This window comes from Rhincodon typus, chromosome 7, assembly GCF_021869965.1.
Source record: "Rhincodon typus isolate 14 chromosome 7, sRhiTyp1.1, whole genome shotgun sequence".
Lineage (NCBI taxonomy): Eukaryota > Metazoa > Chordata > Chondrichthyes > Orectolobiformes > Rhincodontidae > Rhincodon > Rhincodon typus.
In genome coordinates this window covers 81,696,762-81,712,752 of record NC_063338.1, presented here as the reverse complement: position 1 = coordinate 81,712,752, position 15,991 = coordinate 81,696,762, and the positions used below count along the sequence as shown (strand labels likewise).

At 41.6% G+C, this 15,991-nt stretch overlaps 1 protein-coding gene across 2 annotated transcripts in view; it reads right to left on the bottom strand.

Moving 5' to 3' along the window:
• Window positions 1–15,991, bottom strand: part of tfcp2l1 (transcription factor CP2-like 1) — a 55,057-nt gene that overhangs the window by 15,129 nt on the left and 23,937 nt on the right. Inside the window, exons 9-13 of one of the 2 annotated variants that reach the window (XM_048599128.1) lie at window positions 14,394–14,442; window positions 13,699–13,792; window positions 7,098–7,188; window positions 5,861–5,967; window positions 1,388–1,530 (exon numbers count right to left, since the gene is read on the bottom strand). In XM_048599128.1, coding sequence (XP_048455085.1) covers window positions 1,388–1,530; window positions 5,861–5,967; window positions 7,098–7,188; window positions 13,699–13,792; window positions 14,394–14,442 — 484 coding nt within the window. The remainder of the gene's footprint in view (window positions 1–1,387; window positions 1,531–5,860; window positions 5,968–7,097; window positions 7,189–13,698; window positions 13,793–14,393; window positions 14,443–15,991) is intronic. The other variant, XM_048599129.1, reaches the window with a different exon arrangement.

The window sequence follows — 15,991 nt, the reverse complement described above, 5'->3', positions numbered from 1 at the left end:
ATGTCTACACAAATCTCTAACCGCATTCATTTTGCTTGAACTAAGATTGTATCATTTTCTAATTGGGGACAAGCTGGGCTAAGCAGCAACACATCCAGACTCAAATCATTCTCGGCAAATCAGAGTCATTTCCCAGATGCAACACGCAATCACTGCCCAAAAGCTCATGTTATTAAGTATTTTGTAACGTACCAAACAAGGCGTGAAATAAATTCATCATTCAAAACACACCCTGGCATTTCTCACAACTCTTTCTCTTACTTCACCTGAGACTTTATAAGCTCAGAACCAAAACGAAGCAATAAATTGTCAATACCACAACTGCTGTTTTTAATTTTGTATCAGTCAGAAAATATGCTTCAGGGAACATTTGACAAATCCAAGTCTATTCAATGTAATTTTCTTCAACTCTATAACAAACACTGGAGAGGACTTTTAATTCAAATAAGCAAAGATACTGCAGTGACCAGGTAAGCATATCGGTTCAATAAATGTACCCATCTCTGTCACATGTAGTTTGCCACCACCTTATATTTTTGTCATAATATAATCTTCTTCAGGGGCTTCATATCAAGAACAGATAGCTATAGCTACCATATAATGTAAAGATCTTAGTTTTCCTCCACCAATATGTTAAAATGCCAAATCTCAGTATTTACCTCAGCAAATTCCTCTAATTATTGAAGCACACTTTACCCAGCTTACAAGATGTTGTGAAAAGTAATGTTTGTATTGAGATTTTGGCAACTCCAGCATGATAACCTTCCAGTAGGCCTCAATTTAAACTCTAATATGGGTCAGCGATCTCTAGGTAGTTGTTTTTAAATTTGAAGTATGAATAATGAGAGGCCACACCACCTCAAAGGATATAACCATAATTACAAAGAAAAGAAGGAAAAATTAATGAGGTAAATAAAGTTTGAAAATAATGCCAATTGAAGAAGGAAAGACAGAGTGAAGAAAGTGAGAAAAGATTTCAGTCCAGGAGTGAGGAGGAGAAAATGGAAAGAAAGAGGGGAAGGAGGAAGGAAAGCAGACGCAGATGAAGGAAAGAAGGGCAAGAAGGGAGGAAAACAGGAAGGAGGGGAATGAGAGAAGAATGGAAGGAAAGTAAAGTACAGAAAAGAAGAAAAAAGACAAAAGGAAGCAATAGAAAATGTTTTATTAGTCTCCTATTCAGAAAAGCCGAAGTTAAGAGAAACACTCTGGTCAGCAAACACCTAACAAATGGAACTCTCAACCTGAGTCCAAATTGATTCCATTCTGGAGTATTCAAACCCAACAGACGATTCCAGAGAAAGAAAAATCTTTTTAAAGAAAAGGTCAAAAAAAAGGTCGACCGCCATCTCAGCTGCCATTCTGCGCATGGACCTCTCTTGGATCTCACCTCATCACTGACAAGCACGTGGATCCCACAGGGTCCCTGTCTGTAGATCTGGTTAATCTGCTGCGGAGAAATGCTGTACAGATTTGCTATTTTCTCAGTTAATTCTATCGCTGTCAGCTCTTCCAAAAAGATTGCATGGTATACTGGAGGAAACCGGGAAAAAGAATTTCATCACATAAAAAACAGTTCAAATAAGAAACACATTAAATACTTGGAAATGTTTTCCTCTTTGCTTCCCACTTCTCCCGATGTTGATACATATACTGTAGGTGTGGGGAGACAACCATGGAATCATATAAATGGTACAGCACAGGAGCAGGCCATTTGGCCCATTCTGCGCATGTGTAGTCTCAGTAAGAGTAAATCAGTTTAGTCCCATTCAAATACCTTTTCCTCATATCCCTGTAAAACTTTTCAGATAATTCTCTAATCCACCTCTGATAGTCACCGCTTAATCCTGCTCTACCACATTCTCAGGCAGTGCATTCCAGAATTAAACCATTCTCTGCATTAAAAAAAATTAATCCTGGTGTTGCTGTTTGCTCTTTTATCAATAAGTTGTTTCTGATTCGCAATCCCTTCAAAGGGAACAGTTTTGCTCGGTCTACTCTGTTCTAAATTTCTCCTGATTTTGAGCACCTCAATCAAACAATGTCTCCAACTTCACTTCTCAAAAGGAGGACAACTCCATCCTTTCCAATTATTTCATGTAGTTAATGATCCTCAATGACCCTGAAACTATTCCTGTAAATCTTTTTCTACATTGCTTCTTGAAGAGTGGTGCCCAGAGTTGAAGAACATACTCCAGATGAGGTTGAACCAGTGTTTGAAAATGGTTCACATTTGCCTTTGTACTCTCATCTTCCTGTTTGCTCAATGAGTCCTATCAGCTTCAACTTGTTTTTCTTGCACAAACACCCCCCGGTCTCTCTGGTCTCACACACTGTATAATTTCGCAATTCTCTATGTTAAATTTTATCTGCTGTGCATTTGCCCATTATCTCTCTCAATGCTTCAAAGCAAACTTGTCAATTTATCTTTAGTGAATACACCAACCTATTGCATATACTATTGAATGAGAAAAAAGTCTTTTCATTTTCTGCATGGAAGCAGCTTTTCCATATGTGCTCTGTCAAAACTCTTCACGTTCTGAAAACCTCTATTAAATCTCCCTTTAATCTTCTCTGCTCTGAGCAAAGAAATCATAGCTTCTCTAGCCTTTCCACATAATTCTACTCCTGGTTTCAATCGAGTAAATCTCCTCTGCACCCTCTCGAAAACACGAACATCCTTCATATCATTTGGCACCCAGAATTAGACAGAATTCTCCAGCTGCTACCTAACCTCTGCTTCTTAAAGACTGACCTAACACAATTCCCTTACTTTTGTACTCTATGCCACCATTGATAAAGCCCAGCATACCAGACATTTCTATAAGAACCACCCTCTTAAATTGGTCTCTCTGTTCCTTAAAACTGTACTCACTGTAAAACTGCACCACTTGGCTTATATCTTCCATTCTCATCGTGCTTCCAAGATGCATCAGTAGAATCACAGAATCCCAATAGTGTAGAAGCAGGCCATTCGGCCATCGAGTTCATAACCAGACCCACCCCCTCCCTGTAACCCTTTACGTCCCGTTGCTAATCCACTTAATCTTCACATCTCGGGATACTACGGGCAATTTAGCATGGCCAATCCACCTAACTTGCACATCTTTGGACTGTGGGAGGAAACCGGAGCACCCGGAGGAAACCCACACAAACGTGGGGACAATGCACAAACTCCACACAGACAATCAAGGTCAAGGTCCTTAGGGTGGAATCAAATCCAGGTCCCTGGCGCTGTGTGGCAGCAGTGATAACCACTGAGTCACTGTGCCACCAGTGGCACTACATGAAATTTCACCTGTGTGTGGCATTTCACCAGTCTGTCTATGCCTTCCTGAAATCTGGTAATGATCCTCCTCACTCTTTCCCATGTTCATGAGTTTTGTACCATTTGCAAATTTGACATCGAAGTCTATATCCCTTTGCGACTTACTGAAAGTAGCCCTCTTCCACTTTAGTATTTCCATTTTCATCGCTCCTTGCTCCACTCCTTACTCCAAACCAAAAAGTATTATGATCACTGCTTCTCAAATGCTTTCCCCGCTTCATTGTCCGAAATGAGATCCAGCATAGCTGCCTTCCTCATTGGGCTGGAAACGTACTGATCATGAAGGTGTGCCTGTATAATTTCAGGAATTCTGTCCCCTTTTAACCCTCTACATTGATATTTAACTCCAGTCTGTATTAAGATACTCGAGTCCTTTAGTATCACTATTATTTTTATATCTTTCCTAAACATGCTGACAAATACTTGCTGCTCCTTGCCAGGCAGCAGAATAGCTTCTCCTCTGCTCCCAAATTGTTAACCAAATGTATCTTGTCTTTGGAACTGTCAAGCAGGTCATCCAATCTCCAGAATGTAATACTATACATGATTCACATTCTCACCCTCACCTCCTTTCTTTCATTATTCCTCCTAAATGTGTTGCGATCCCAGTAAGTTCCCTTGCCTGCTCAAATCTCCTTTACAACCCATGCCTGCAACTTACCAACTTTCTCTGTCACACTGCATGCATTAACATACATACTTTCCAACCATGCTGGAATCTGCTTTTCATTTGACCTCTAACTGGTTCCTCTCCTCTGGATTGCTTTATTGCAGTTTGTCAACTTCCATTTTTGTTGCTTCCCTTGCCATAGAATCCCTACAGTGCAGAAAGGGGCCATTCGGCCCATCAAGTCTGCACTGACCCTCTGATCAGCATCCCACCCACACCATCTCTGTAACCCTGCATGTAACCTGTATGTCTTTGTACGGTGGGAGGAAACCAGGGCACATGGAGGAAACTCACGCAGACACAGGGAGAATGTGCAAACTCCACACAGACAGCTGACTGAGGCTGGAATTGAACCCTGGGTCCCTGGCACTGTGGGGCAGTAGTGATAACCACTGAGCCACTGTGCTGTCCCTTATGTTTTCGTTCCACACTGATATCCGCCCACTGCCAAATTAATTTATACCCCAACCTGACCAATTAGTTTGTACCTTCCCCCACAGCAATACCTAACTTCCCACAAGGACATTGGTCCCAGCTTTGCTCAGGCGCAACCTTTTACAGGTCACCCAGCAAAGATGTCCCAGTGCCCCAGAAAAATGAAGACCTCAGTTCTGTACCTTTCCGCAAGTAATGAATTAACCTGCTTTATCTTGTTGTCCCCATACTCACCAGCACATGTACCATGTAATTCTGAATTACCACCTTTGATGTTCCGTTTCTCAGTTTGTGAATCTCTATAGAGTCTCATACCTTCTTATACTATTGGGTTTAATGTGGACTGTGACCTAAGGCTGTTCCTTGCTTGCTAACTACTTCTGCTGGAAATATGTGCTGGGATGCAAACTGAACATAAAAATCTTCCTATTATGCAGTGTTGTCCAAGGATTGCTAATTTAGTTATTATCCTCAAACTGAAATTAAAGCTCAAGTGAATTCAGCTTCTGCTCGCATTTTTCATCTTCAAAACTTCAGTCATGTTCTTTCTAAGTCTTTTCACTTCACAAATTAAAAACCGCTCTTTAAAAGTCTTTCCACATCGCAGTGAGGCTAAGCCCAAGTGTCATCCTACTCTTTTCTGAACTTGCCCAAGCAGTCTTTTTGTGAGAACATTACTGCCTAAAATAAATCCTCTGGAAAACATTAAATGACCTTACTAAGGTATTGTACAGAGTTAATAATTCATTTCAACTTACAACCAAATGTCCTTGAAACACATTCCAGCTCAGTTAACCATGCTGTTAATGGCTGCTTGTATCTTCATTGTGATGAAAAATCACACCCAAATCCTTTGTGTGGATTGGATAGCTTCTGCATAATAATCATAACCATTTAGTTTTCCTAAGTAGTCCCTTTTTGTTTGCAAATGCTATACCTACTGTTGTGGAATATGTTAATTTCATCTATCTATACTGAAATCTTTTGTGCCACTTCTTAATCCTTTCACTTAATTTGTAACAATCTCTGGTGAGCCCTTGCATGCAGTCAGTGCCCTGTCCTGCGCTTATGTAATAATACAGCTTCAAGCAGTTTCATTAATATTCTTATCCTAGTGGAAATGTTTGCTGGAGCTGGAATGTGCCTTGCCATATCCTACCATATTCCTGAGACTGAAATACACAAAAATAAGAACATTCTCTTTGTTCACGTGCTTTGGAATAGTTTGGAAACTAAAGCAAATCCCCAAATCTGAAAGCAAGACCATTAGGCTTTGCTGTGTTGCTAAGTGATGGAGAAGGGGTATTGGCATTAATGTGGTTGAGGACAGAAAAAAAAGATTTTTCAGTGAAATTTCTAACCTCCTTCTGGTTCTGACAGGCTTTCACAAAGGCTCATTCTTGCTAAAACATACCCAGACCAGAACTCACCGCATGAAGGGCTAATTCCCCCGATGGTGTCTTGTTTTTGTTGATGATTATCGCGATTATTTTCAGGCTCCTGACACATGTAGATAGTCAGTTTTGGATACACATTTCTGTGAGCATGAGTACCAGAAAGAGGGGTATTAATACAGTACTTGAAAGCCAAAGTTAATTTCAGACTGCAGTATTATTAGGGATGAATAGCTACAACAGATGCAAGTCTAAAATATATTTAAGCATTTCACATTTGAATTGTCTACAAGGCTAGCAATTGTCAACGTATTTTTTGTTAACGTAGCACTACAAGAAGTTAATGAGTACTTACTCAATCGCAGCCATGCTTGAACTACAAGTGACCAAAAAATACTCAGGGAGACACCTCAAAACCTGTCTATCTACTTAAGTAAAACTGCCTTTGAGTCAACTTTAAACAGAAGCGTACACACCATAATACAGAAATATTTGTGAATTTGTTCAAATTGGCAAAGGGATTACACTTGAAGGTCTTCATTAGATCTCATGGAATTCTCTGTATTTTGGTACGGTGCTGGTGCCCACCGGCATTCAGCAGCATACAGAGAAAAAGAAATGGAGAAAATAGTCAACAACAGACTAGTATCGGTGAGCATTTGTCAAAAAGTGGAACGTGAGTCATACAATAAGCTTTGACGGGCAAGAGAAAACTACCTAGATGTTTGAAGATGCATAGCCTCAACAGGCTTTAGAATATCTTCGGCAGTTTGGGACTTTTTTTGTTCATTCCGCAAGGGATCATTGGCATTTCTCTCTGTTCAAGAAAGACAACTGGTTACAGTTTGAGCAATACCACTCACATCAAGTATGGCTAACTAGGAATCTCTTGCTCTTACCACTGGCATGATGGAAGAATTAACAGGTGGATGTTAATAACATGTTTGACCATGTCATGAGGCTCCTTGCATGGCCATCAAGTCCTGGGGTAGGTTTTGAACACTCAGCTTCTGGCCCAGATGAGAAAGATACTACCTACTGAGCCACAAGACCTCTTTAAAGTTCATAGGTCTCTACTATAAGGCAAATGCAAAGGTAGCCATTCAAGAAGCTTTACACATAAATTGGGACAAAAGAAGTAAATTATGTCAGTTCAATTGGAATGGAATGATCTACAATAAAGGATTGCAATTCTACACTTGATCGTGGCTTGTTTAAAGAATATTGGTTATTATAGCAAGAAAGTTATGGTGCAATATTTTGAATGACTCACCTTCCTTTAATTGCATTAAAAAGTCTGATTCCATCTGCTGGACCACAAATCTGGATCAAATCTTCTTTAGACATTTTCAACAAGTCTGCACCTGAGGAATTCATTAGAACATGCATGTAAGCATGCAAACTGCGAAGAAGTTAAAGGCATGCTATGTATGGTGGAAGTCTGACCCTGGAAGTAAATGCAAGTTCATGTAAGTTTAATTGAATGCAGCAGACAAAAATACTGGATTAATTAGGATCTTGTACAAGTGTTCTAAATTTTAGTAAGGCGGGCAGTAACTTCACAAAGCCCAGATATATTTTAAGCATCATGACATCCAGTCCTTATTGCTTTATTTCTACACAATGCACCTTCCGTTATCTTTCAAAAAAAAAAATCACACACGAGCTATAGTTTAGAGCACAGAACATATATTTATTGGAAAATACACTGATGGAATCAATATCATAGCAATAACCGTCAATAAAACAAAATACTTTTCTAGAATGAAAATAAAATTTACAAATTACAGAAAATATTCAAATGCCTGTTCAAGCGGTGTAGCATCTTCAATCTTAATGTTTAGAAAGAAGATAGAAAACACAGTCCAGGATTTCCCTCTCATCCACCAAAACTAACCGCAGAACTAAACTATGGCATTATGTAAGAAGCAGAGAGATAGTGAGTGTTAAAATGCGCATGAATTGAGGGTTAATTATGTTCAATGGGTGGGATGAATTAGGGATTCATCTGATATAAACAGGAAAAAGGGTCCTCTTGTGGTGAAGTGGTAGTGTCCTTGAATGGCTCAAGTTCCATCTGTTCCAGAGGTGTCATAACAACTCTGAATAGGTTGATTAGGAAAATAAGTTAAATCAAAAGATATACATACACACAGGGAAAAAAGATATAAACAGAAACATTAGGGTTCTTGTAGTCCAGGAGGAGGTGAGTCAGTGGGAAGCCACTGGAGGGTGGAACAGCAGCACAGAGTCAGTATAAATCTACCGGGTCTTGGGGATCACGGCCTAGTCGGTAGGAAGCTGTCTAAGGGTGGAGGAAAAGCACTGAGTGATTATAAATCTACAGGGGCTCAGGATACTCTAGCTGCAAAACACTGCAGTGATGTCACAAGGAGGCTGTGACCTGATTGGTTGGTCGGAAATCTGCACTAAATTTGAAAAAGAACCCAGGAAAGAAGTATCAACAAATTTAATTAACTCATTATAACAAATTATATAAATTAATAAAGTAATTAATTAAGTAGAGACGGCTGGACAGGTGATATGTTGTAGCTGTATGATGTGGGAGCTGGCTAATCCCATTGCGAACTGCAGTGGCCACATCCGCAGCAAGTGTTGGTTGCTCGAGGAACTTCGGCTCAGAGTTGATGAGCTGGAATCGGAGCTTCAAACACTGCAGCACAACCAGGAGGGGGAGAAGTACCTGGACAATTTGTTTCAGGAGGCAGTCACACCTGGTAGATTAAGTACTTCAAATTTGGTCAGTGGCCAGGGACAGCAGGGTGTGACTGTAAGCGAAGCATGTAGAGGGATCCTGCAGTCGGGAGCAGAGGAACCTCAAATCTTGACCTTGTACAACAGGTACAAGGTATTTGCTCCCTGTGTGGATGAGGATTTGGGCTGCAGGGAGGATGAGCCAACTGACCACTGCACTGTGGCATGGGAGGCCATTCAAGAGGGGGCAGCAAAAAGACAGGTAGTAGTTGTAGGGGATCCTATAATTAGGGGAATAGATAGTATCCTTTGTAAGCAGAATCGAGAGTCCCACATGGTGTGTTGCCTGCCTGGTGCCAGGGTAAGGGATATCTCTGACCAGCTTGAAAGGATATTGGAGAGGGAGGCGGTGGATCCAGTTGTTGTGGTCCATGTTAGAACAAATAACATAGGCAAGGCTCGGAAAGAGGACCTGTTCAGAGATTATCAGGAGCTAGGAACCAAATTAAAGAACAGGGCCTCAAGGGTTATAATCTTCGGATTACTGCCTGAGCCACGTGCAAATTGGCATAAGGACACAAGAATAAGGGAATTAAACACGTGGCTAAAGGAGTGGTGTGGGAAAGAGGGACTCCTCTTCATGGGATACTGGCATGAGTATTGGAACAGGGATCTATACCATTGGGATGGTCTCCATCTGAACCAAGCCAGGACCAATGTTCTAGCAAAAAGGGTAAATAGGGTGGACAACAGGACCTTAACGTAGAAAGTGGGTAAGTGGTGAAACTTAGCCCAGTAGGAAACAAAGCAGCAGGTTAACATCTATAGCGGTGGATTCAATTGTGTGGAAAAATATGAAAGAAATGACAGGAAAGAAGAACTCGGGAGAGGTTATTAAATTCTCCAGCACAGACACAAATAGGACAGAGTGTTTGGAAAGGATTAGGAATCAAACTTCAAGCACACTGGATAAACGAGTGACAATGAGAATTGGGACGGTTAATACAGGACTGAAGGTGTTACATCTGAATGCACGCGGTATAAGAAATGAGGTAAATGAGCTTGTGGCTCGAAATTGGCAAATATGACATGGTGGGCATCACATCGCTGCAAGGGGATCAGGACTGCGAGCTAAATGTCCAAAGATATACATCTTATCAAAAAGATAGGCAGGCGGGCAGAAGGGGTGGGGTTGCCTTATAAGTAAGAAATGAAATTAAATCAATAGTAAGAAACAAAGTCGGATCAGATGATGTAGAATCTGTGTTGGTAGAGTCGAGGAACCGCAAAAGATTTAAAAAAAAACATACAGGCCTCTAAACCTCAGTCAGGAGCTGAGGTGCAAGATACACCAGGAGATTAAAAAGATGTGTAAGAAAGGCAAAGTTACAATGATCATGGGGGATTTCAATATGCAGATGGACTGGGAAAATCAGGTTGGTAGTCGATTGCAAGAACAGGAATTTGTGGAATGTCTACGAGATGGCTTTTTGGAGCAGCTTGTGGTGGAGCCCAGAAGTGAATAGGCAGTACTGGATTTAGTGTTGTGCAATGAGGCAGACTTGATAAGGGAGCTTAAGGTGAAGGAACCCTTAGGAGGCTGTGATCATCATATGATTGATTTTACTCTGAAGTTTGAGAGGGAGCAGATAGAATCAGAGGTAACGGTATTACAGCTGAATAAAGGTAACTGCAGAGGCATGAGGGAGGAGCTGGGCAGAATTGACTGGGAGAGGAGCCTAGCAGGAAAGACAGTGGAACAGCAATGGCAGGAGTTTCTGGGAGTAATTCAGGAGACACGGCAAAAATTCATCCTTGGGGAAAAGAAGCATGCTACAGAGAGGATGAGGCAACCATGGCTGACTAGGGAAGTCAGCGACAGTATAAAAGCAAAAGAGAAAGCATATAATGTGGCAAAGGGCAGTGGGAAACCAGAGGACTGGGAAACTTACAAAGATCAGCGAGGGCAACAAAAGAAATAAGGAGGGAAAAGATTAAATATGAGGGTAAGCTAGTCAGTAATATAAATGAAGACTGTAAGAGTTTCTTTTGATATATAAAGGACAAAAGAGAGGCAAAAGTGGACATTGGACCACTATAAAGTGATGCTAGAGAGACAGTAGTGGGGAACAAAGATGACTAAGGAACTGAATAATTACTTTTTGTCAGTCTTTACGGTGTTACATAAGCAATATCCCAAAAATTCAAGACAGACAGGGGGCAGACCTGAGTATGATGGCCATCACGAAGGAGAAGGTGCTAGAAAATCTGAATGGCCTGAAGGTGGATTTGTCACCTGGACCAGATGGACTCCACCACAGAGTTCTTAAGGAGATAGCTGAAGAGATAGTGGAGGCATTAGTGGTGATCTTTCAGGAATCGCTAAAGTCAGAGGGCTGGAGAATCGTTAACATGACACCTCTATTTAAGAAAGGAGTAAGGCAAAAGATGGAAAATTACAGGCCGATTAGCCCAGCCTCAGTCTTGGGTAAGATTTCGGAGTCTATTGTGAAGGATGAGATTTATGAATACTTGGAAGTGCAGGGTATAATAGGGCAAAGTCAGTATGGTTTCATCAATGGGAGGTCATACCTGACAAATCTGCTAGAATTCTTAACGAGCAGGTTAGACCAAGGAGAGCCAATAGATGTTATCTACCTGGACTTCAAGAAGGCCTTTGACCAGGTCCCTCACAGGAGGCTGCTGAGTAAGATAAGGGCCTATGGTGTTAGAGGCAAGGTGCTAGCACAGATAGAAGATTGGCTCTCTGGCAGAAAACAGAGAGTGGGGATAAAAGGGTCTTTCTCAGGATGGCAACCAGTGACATGTGGTGTTCCACAAGGGTCAGTGTTGGGACCACAACTTTTCACTTTATACATTAATCATTTAGATAGAGGAACTGAGGGCATTCTGGCTAGGTTTACAGACAATACAAAGCTAGGTGGAGGGACAGGTAGTATTAAGGAGGCAGGGAGGCTGCAGAAGGATTTGGACAGGTTAGGAGAATGGGCAGAGAAGTACCAGATGGAGTACAACATGGGAAAGTGTGAGGTCATGCACTTTAGTAAGAAGAATAGAGGCATGGACTACTTTCTAAATGGAGAGAAAATTCATAAATATGAAGGGCAGTCAGACTTGGGAGTTCTAGTCCAGGATTCTCTCAAGGTAAACTTGCAGGTTGAGTCAGTAGATAGGAAGGCAAAAGCAAATTTGTCATTTATTTTGAGAAGACTGGAATATAAAGGCAGGGATGTACTTCTGAGGCTCTATAAGGCTCTAGTCAGGCCACATCTGGAGTATTGTGTACAGTTTTGGGCCCATATCTCAGGAACGATGTTACTGGCCCTGGAGCTGGTTCAGAGGAGATTCACAAGAATGGTCCCAGGAATGAAAAGCTTAATATATGAGGAATGTTTGAGGACTCGGTGTCTATACTCAATGGAGTTTAGAAGGATGAGGGGGGATCTAATTGAAACTTACAGAATACTGAATGGCCTGGACAGAGGAGATGTTCAGAAGATGTTTCCATTATTAGGAGAGACTAGGACCCGAGGGCACAGCCTTAGAGTAAAGGGAAGACTTTTTAGAATGGAGATAAGAAGAAACTTCTTCAGCCAGAGAGTGGTGAATCTATGGAACTCACTGCCTCAGAAGACTGTGGAGGCCAGGTCATTGAGTATATTTAAGATGGAGATAGATAGGTTCTTGATTATCAAGGGGATCAAGGGTTACGGGGAGAAAGGGGTTGAGAAACTTATCAGCTATGATTGAATCGTGGAGCAGACTCGAAGGGCTAAATGGCCTAATTTTTGCTTGTATATCTTCTGGTCTTATGGCTGTTGTGCCATAGTGATAGTGCCTCTACCTCTGAGCTAGGAGACCTGGTTTCAAGTCCCACCTGCTCCAGCAGTGCATCATAACAGGTTCATTAGATAATAGCCATAAATAGAAGTGGCTCACAGCCAAAATTTAATTTTAATTTTGTAAGTTAATTTGAGAATTTAAATGTTGATATGGTGCTCCTTTATGGGTGTGTCATTTGGTCAATTAATTAATTTAATCTGATTTACAGATTATGCAAAAAAATGAGTCTCATGGCACAGTGATAGTGTCCCTACCATTGGGCCAGGAGGTCTGTATTTATGACTCAACTGCCCTAGAGGTGTGTGTCATTACCTGTGTGGACCAGATTGATTAACAAACTAACTAGGACCAAAATCCACTTGCGGTGCAGTGGTAGTGTCCTTACCTCCGGGCCAGAAGGTATGGGTTCAAATCCCATCTCTCACAACATGTCAATAAAGAATTTTTAAACAAAAGCATATGAACAGAACCAGGCATGGGCATTTGGGGGTAGCTACCACTGAACATCCCCGAGAGGGAAATGCCACACCTAGTTGTTTCAGGTTATTTCAAAAGAGATTTTAAACAGGAACAGGCTAAAAAGGCAGCATGTTGGCTCAGTAGTTAGCACTGCTGCCTCACAGCGCCAGGGACCCACATTCAATTCTCAACCTCAGGCGACTGTCTGTGGGGAGTTTGCACATTCTCCCCGTGTCTGTGTAGGTTTCCTCTGGGTGCTCCGATTTCTTCCCACAGTCCAAAGATATGCAGGTTAGGTGGATTAGTCATGAGATACGCAGGGTTTTAGGGTGGGATGCTCTTTGTAGGGTCAGTGTGGACTCAACTGGCCAAATGGCCCGCTTCCACAATATAGGGATTCTATGATTTCTCTTACTATTAGTTGAAAGTGCATGATATGTAATATTTATTTATGTAATTAAAAAATTATAAGTGTATAAGGGTTAGGTTCCAGTATTCTATCCTTCACCATCTCGCTTCCTGAATGCTAACAATAAAGTGATTATCTGAACATCTGTGCTTATTTTGTGGATTAAAAGGATAGCTAACAAAGGGAAGTACAAAAAATAGTGTTCTGCCTTCTGCAACCCTCAAGCCTCCAGCAATAAAGAGGAGGGACAAGAGTATTTAGTGACTCCAATCAGTTAGCGTTCTGTTGACAAATAAGTAAACTTTTGTTTCTGTGTCCAGATTTAATTTTTGTGGATACCAGGGATCAGCCATTATTGAAGGCCTCGAGGATTTCACAAGGGCTTCCATGAATTCTAGACTTCTTTGGTAGAAATAACACGCCTCACCTGAAAAATTGAAAAATAATTGGCAGAATGCTGAGAAGCGGTTTCTGTGCAGCCACTGCTGTGCCTCCTGGCTCGAGGCTGTCGGCAACAGGTACTATATTATAAAAAGAACAAGACACCTTCAATTGAAACTTATAACAATAGACATTTATATAATTTAACACTATAAACATCCAAAGGTGCTTCACAACAGCATTACAAAGCAAAACATGACACAAGCCACATAAGAGATACTAGATTAGAATACAAGAGTGTGGATAAAGAGATGGGTTTTCAAGAGAGTCTTAGAAGAGAAGAGTGAAGCATTGAGAGGGGATGTTGTAGACAAGGAATTCCAGAGCTCAGGGCCCAGGGGACTGAAGGCTGGGTGATTAAAATCAGAGATGCTCGAGATGCCAGAAGTGGGGGAGTGCAGATATCTCTGTGTATTGTGGGACTGGAGAAGATTACACAGATAAGAAGAGGGATCTGAAAACAAGGATGAGAATATTAAAATCAAGACATTGCTAAACTGGGATCAAGCGTGGGTTCAGCAAGCTCAGGCCCCATAAGATGCAGGCCAGAACACAAACACAAACACATCGTCTTGAATATCCTCAAGTTTGTTGAGGGTAGGAAAGGGGGAAATGAGTAGCACATCAGAGTGTCCTTAAAACAGTAAAGCAGCACAGTTACATGATCCCATAAGTACTTACATCAATGCTCAGAGACAGTGGCTCCTCTGGGCTTGTTGCTGTCCAATTTCTGAAGTTACATAACCATAAAGAACAGTTTGAGACTGATGATGCAGCTATAGTAACACACAACTATCAAAACAAAATATGCAAATTCATCTACAAAGAATGGTTACTAAAGAGCTTTGTGTAAGACCCAGAATTTAAATGTCCCACTCGTTTAATTTTGAATAACTCAAGAACTCAAGGCAAGGACAAGATAGAGTCTATAGGTGTGAAGCTGGAAAAGCACAGCAGACAGCATCAGAGGAGCAGGAAAGTCAACGTTGGCTCCGATACTGTCTGACCTGCTGAGCTTTGCCAGCTTCACACCTTTGGCTGTGGCTTCCAGCATCTGCAGTCCTTATTGTCTCCAAGGCTCAAAGGTGGAGTTCTATAGAAATGAACTACATTGGTGATGTGAATCATTACAACAATAACATTCAGCAATTGACAAATTAACTTCAAAGCAGAGCTGTTCCCTCAGTGATTTCCTGTAATATTGAAATATGGTCCCCTCAGCCACGTTTAATCCCCAGTACTTTCTAAACTAGCTGCTTTGAGGTAGAATAGCAGCGACACCTGGACACAACATAAATAGATGTTTCTTTTGGGATGGTGAACGAGGAGATCAGCCAGCGATTCTGCTTCTCGTCTACTGCCTCTGCTGGGAAGCAGCATTGTCAGAAGCAGGGCGAGGACCATAATCTGAATCAGTGGTGCCCCTGAATAACTTAGCAAGACTCAGACTCTGGATTTGGACGGTGAATGCAGCAATGGTCAGGAAAGTGGAAGATTTTTCTGAAGAAAACCACCTTCAAGTTGGGCAGGGATGGGGTGGGGTCAGTGGGCCAGAGGACAGGAGAGTCAAAGAAATAATTATTATCTTGAAGATCTGGCTTTGGAGGCTGGGAGGAATCCAAACAATCTATGCAGCAGGCTTAAAGAAAATAATCAGTAACGATCAGAAACTGCCTTTACAGCTGAGGGCAAGGGTTTAATTAGCTGTTCTCATTTAAATTTCTATAGTAAATTGCAGCTATATTTAGTTTAAATGATATCTATGGACTGAACTTACACATAGGAGACTTCTAAGCAGTGTTGTTTGCAAAGGCAGAAGGATGAATTTACGTTGCCTGACATTATCATACTACACTGCTGCCTCACAGCGCCAGGGACCCGGGTTCAATTCCAGCCTCAGGCAACTATCTGTGTGGAGTTTACATGTTCTCCATCCTGTCTGCGTGGGTTTTCCCCAGGTGCTCTGGTTTCCTCCATAGCTGTGCAGGTTAGGTGGATTGACCAACTGCCCACAGTGTCCAGGGATGTGCACATTTAGGTGGATTAGCCATGGGAAATGTAGGGTTACAGGGAAAGGGTAGAGGGTGGGATGTGGACTCGAAAGGCTGGATGGCCTGCTTCTGCACTGTATGGATTCTATGATTCTAGTTAGGGCAGATGACAGTGCAAAACAGGACCTGATTCAGGTCACAGCTGCAAAGGTATAGAGTAAACATACCTTGATGATGTCAGAGGAGAAAACAGAGTTAACGTTTCGGGTCCGGTGACTCTTCCTCAGA